This window comes from Hordeum vulgare, chromosome 7H (genome assembly GCF_904849725.1).
Source record: "Hordeum vulgare subsp. vulgare chromosome 7H, MorexV3_pseudomolecules_assembly, whole genome shotgun sequence".
In the NCBI taxonomy this organism is placed as follows: Eukaryota; Viridiplantae; Streptophyta; class Magnoliopsida; order Poales; family Poaceae; genus Hordeum; species Hordeum vulgare.
In genome coordinates, this window is record NC_058524.1 from 52,211,198 (window position 1) to 52,214,585 (window position 3,388).

General features: G+C 53.7%; 1 protein-coding gene across 1 annotated transcript; it reads right to left on the reverse strand.

The window, feature by feature from the left end:
• Window positions 1-326: 326 nt before the first annotated feature.
• LOC123408249 lies at window positions 327-2,307 on the reverse strand. Its single transcript, XM_045101400.1, has 3 exons — window positions 1,272-2,307; window positions 815-1,194; window positions 327-717 (listed from the first exon to the last, which is right to left on the reverse strand). Exons 1-3 carry the CDS (start codon window positions 2,305-2,307, stop codon window positions 511-513), a joined length of 1,623 nt encoding a protein of 540 aa, XP_044957335.1. The 3' UTR covers window positions 327-510.
• Between the last annotated feature and the right edge of the window lie 1,081 nt (window positions 2,308-3,388).

Here is a 3,388-nt window from a genome sequence, read left to right on the forward strand (position 1 = left end):
TCAATTTCAATCCTGACCAGCGAAATTTGGGTGTTCTGCTTGAGTTCGCCAGCGTCAATTTCAATACTAACCAGCTAAATTTGGGTTCCTGGATGCGTGATTGGATCTATTTTTTTCGCGGGTGATAAAAAAAACGTAGGGGCACAGCTGGAGATGCTCTAATGTACTCGCACTTTCGTCTCACGGGAGAAGGCAGATTTTCTACCGTGCACGAGGGCAAATGCAATCGCATGGCATCACGGTTGCCTTCAGCGAATGGCTTTCCTACGAAATAGTATTCGAGTAGTATTCAGATTTCAGAGACTACGTATGCCTCTACTCCCTCGTTCAGGTATACTAGACTTTGATCTGAAGAAAGTTCGTCAAGCTGAATGAGTATTTCACAAGGCTGAAATTCAACAACCGAGACTTTACGAAATTAAGAAACTTGGGTCGCCATTCTAACAGTTCATTTTTTCTTTGTGCATGAGACAACGAGTCTAGTAGGCTCATGTCCTCCGTGCCGCTCTCCTACCGCTCTTCCCGCGCTCCAGCGCGTGCTCCGCGAGCCGCCGCCCGCGCACCTCTCGCACCGTCCCGCTCCGCCCTCGCCGCGGCGAGTTCTCTCTTCGACTCCGACAGCTGCTTCTCTAGCGCCGCAACCTCCGCGTCCCGCGCCGCTAGCTTCTCTTCCAGCTCCAGCGCGTAGCCTAAGGAGGACGACACGTAGTTCGCCGCCTGCACAAAAATCACAATCATCGATCAGACTCAGTCCAGACATGCGCCCACCAGTGAAGAATCTGACATTGCAATTGCATTCGCCGGCATGGCATACCTGGAGAATCGTAACATAGCTCGACGCGACGACATCCGACGGCTCGCTCGCCGCAAACACGCGGTGCTGCGGCGGCGCCACGGCTCCCTGCAGCAGCTCCCGTGCAGCCTCCCAGTCCGTGCCGTCTCCGTCGTGGCTGATGGGAAAACCGGGCGGTGGCGAAGACATGCCGGACAGCGGCTTGTTCAGAAGGGAACGAGGCGGGGCCTCCTCGCTTGTGGCTCCCTCCAGATTCCTCTTCTTTGCGCACAATGGCGGCGACCCTGTTGCGCGGCTGCCCGGCGCTTCGGCTTTCACCTTCTTCCCCGACTCCGACGCCTGAGCGGCCGCCTTCTTCGCCAGCATATTCTTCATCATCTCGTAGACGGAGGGGTCCATGCCTAGCACACAGCAGCAAACAGAGCTCGATAAAAACAGGGGGATCGGTGGGGTTACCCTGCGGACGGTGTTCAATTACCTTTGGAATCGGTAGAAATGCGAGTAAAAGAAGGCGGCGGCGGAGAAGCGGCAGATGCCATGGCGGCTGCAAGGTTGCTGTCGGAGAGGCATGTGTCGATGTCAACAGCGGCGCCAGCGTAAGTGCGCAGTAGCTTCGCCGCGTGTTTCTTCCCCTCGCTGTTAAGCACCGGCTCCTTGAAAGAGCTCTTGGACGGCTCGCCCCACTCCACGGGGAAAGGCCACGGCTCCGGCGACGACAGGAAGAAGAACGACTTCTTCCAGTCCTTGATGTAGTTAGGCATCCCCTTGAAGCGCAGGCCGGAGTCGTCCCTGGATCGGAAAAAGTAGCACCCCTTGTGCTTGTGGCTGAGGGCGGACAGCAGGAAGAAGTACCGGAACACGGGAAGCGACAGCGGCACGCCGGCGGAGTGGCAGAGCACCAGGAAGCCCGCCATGATGCGCCACCCGTTGGGCGCGAGCTGGGTCGGCGCGATGCCGAAATGGGCGAGCACGTCGCAGAAGAAGCCGTGCAGCGGGAAGCGCATCCCGGCCTCCAGCGCGTCCGCGTACACGCAGACGCATCCCGCCGGCGGGGGCGAGCTCGCGCGCAGGTCGCCGGCGGGGCGCGCGGGGTACCGGTCCTTGGGGACGCCGTACTTCTCGCACACCGCGTCAACGTCGTGCTGCGTTCGCAGGAAGGAGACGACGCCCTCGGTGTCGCCTTGCCTCCGGAGGGCGGCGCCGTGGTCCGGCTCGAGGGAGGACGAGGAGGAAGGCATGGCGTCGCCGCTCGTGCCGGCCGGCCGGCGTCCTGTTTGTTTTCGCACGCTTCCGCTCGCAGGAGTGTAGCAGTGGACTGCTGACAACTGACGGCTCTTTGATGTTTTGGCTTCCCGAGGGGCCTGTCCCTTGTGGTAGTGGCCTAGTGAGCAGTGGGTGCTGGATGTATACCTGGCCAAACGGGCCGGGCTAAACAGGCCGGTCCGCCGGCCCGTCAAAACGGCACGACACGATTTAAACGGGCCGTGCCAGCCACGCGGCATGCATCGGGTCATGTCTGGGTCTGAAGGTTGGGCACGCGGACCGACACGGAACGGTCCGTTTATTTTTTTACATATTTTTAAATAATTTAACATATATAAATAATATATAGTCCAACAGGTCTAAAAATAAGCTCATGAGGTTGAAATTGTGCAGCCCAACGTGCTAATTGGGCCAATAGGTCGGCTCGTTTAGTAACCGGACCGTGCCTGGGCCTGGAGGCGCAGCCCACGGGCTGGCACGACACGTCCCGATTACTAAACGTGCCTCGGCGGGCCGTGCCGGGCCAGGCACGTTTAACACGGGTCGTGCCGGGCCGGGCCGGCCTGTTTGGCAAGATCTGGCTGGATGGTCTCGTACTCTATTTACCCCACAGCTGTGCGCTAGTCCTGGCCAAACGGGCCGGAACGTGCACAACCCGTCCGACATGAATATTAACCGGGCGGCTCACACGGGCAACTTTAAGGTCCACGAAGCGGGAATCCCTAATTAGCGCTGCACGTGCCTGCAACAGCTTGTTTTGGGCCAGCCCATATAGCGTTGCCTCATCGCTCTCTCCCGCCTGATCGCTCACTTGATCCCGCCTCATCGCTCCCTTGCTCGCTCGTGGACTGTTTTGGTCATGCATGGTTGACATTTAATAAAAAAAGAAGAAAATATGATAAAAATAAAAAAAATAAAAAATCATCATTTCAAAAAAGTTCATGGATTTTCAAAAGTTCATCCAATTTTTATAAGGTCAATTGAATTCAAAAAAGTTCACTAATTTTCCAAAAACGTTCATCGAATTTGAAAATAAATCATCATTTTTAAAAAAACTTTATCACGTTTCAAAAATGTTCATTGTATTTTAAAAAACGTTCACCGATTTAAAAAAATCATCAAATTTGATAAGTTCTTCATTTCTTAAAAACTTACTAAAAGTTCATCATTTTTAAAAAAGGTCATCGAATTTAAAAAAGTTCACAGATTTTAAGAAAACAAATCACCGATGTTGAAAAAAAATACATCAAATTTGATAAAAGTTCATCAATTTTTTTAAAAGTTAATCGAATTTGAAAAAAGTTCAAAGATTTTGAAAAAAGTTCATGGTAT

Coding starts and splice junctions, on each gene's coding strand:
- LOC123408249 (XM_045101400.1), bottom strand. CDS start 2,307: ATGACCCGATGCATGCCGCGTGGCTGGCACGGCCCGTTTAAATCGTGT. Junction 1,195..1,271: donor CATTTCTACCGATTCCAAAG/GTAATTGAACAC, acceptor GCTGTGTGCTAG/GCATGGACCCCTCCGTCTAC. Junction 718..814: donor GCTATGTTACGATTCTCCAG/GTATGCCATGCC, acceptor ATTTTTGTGCAG/GCGGCGAACTACGTGTCGTC.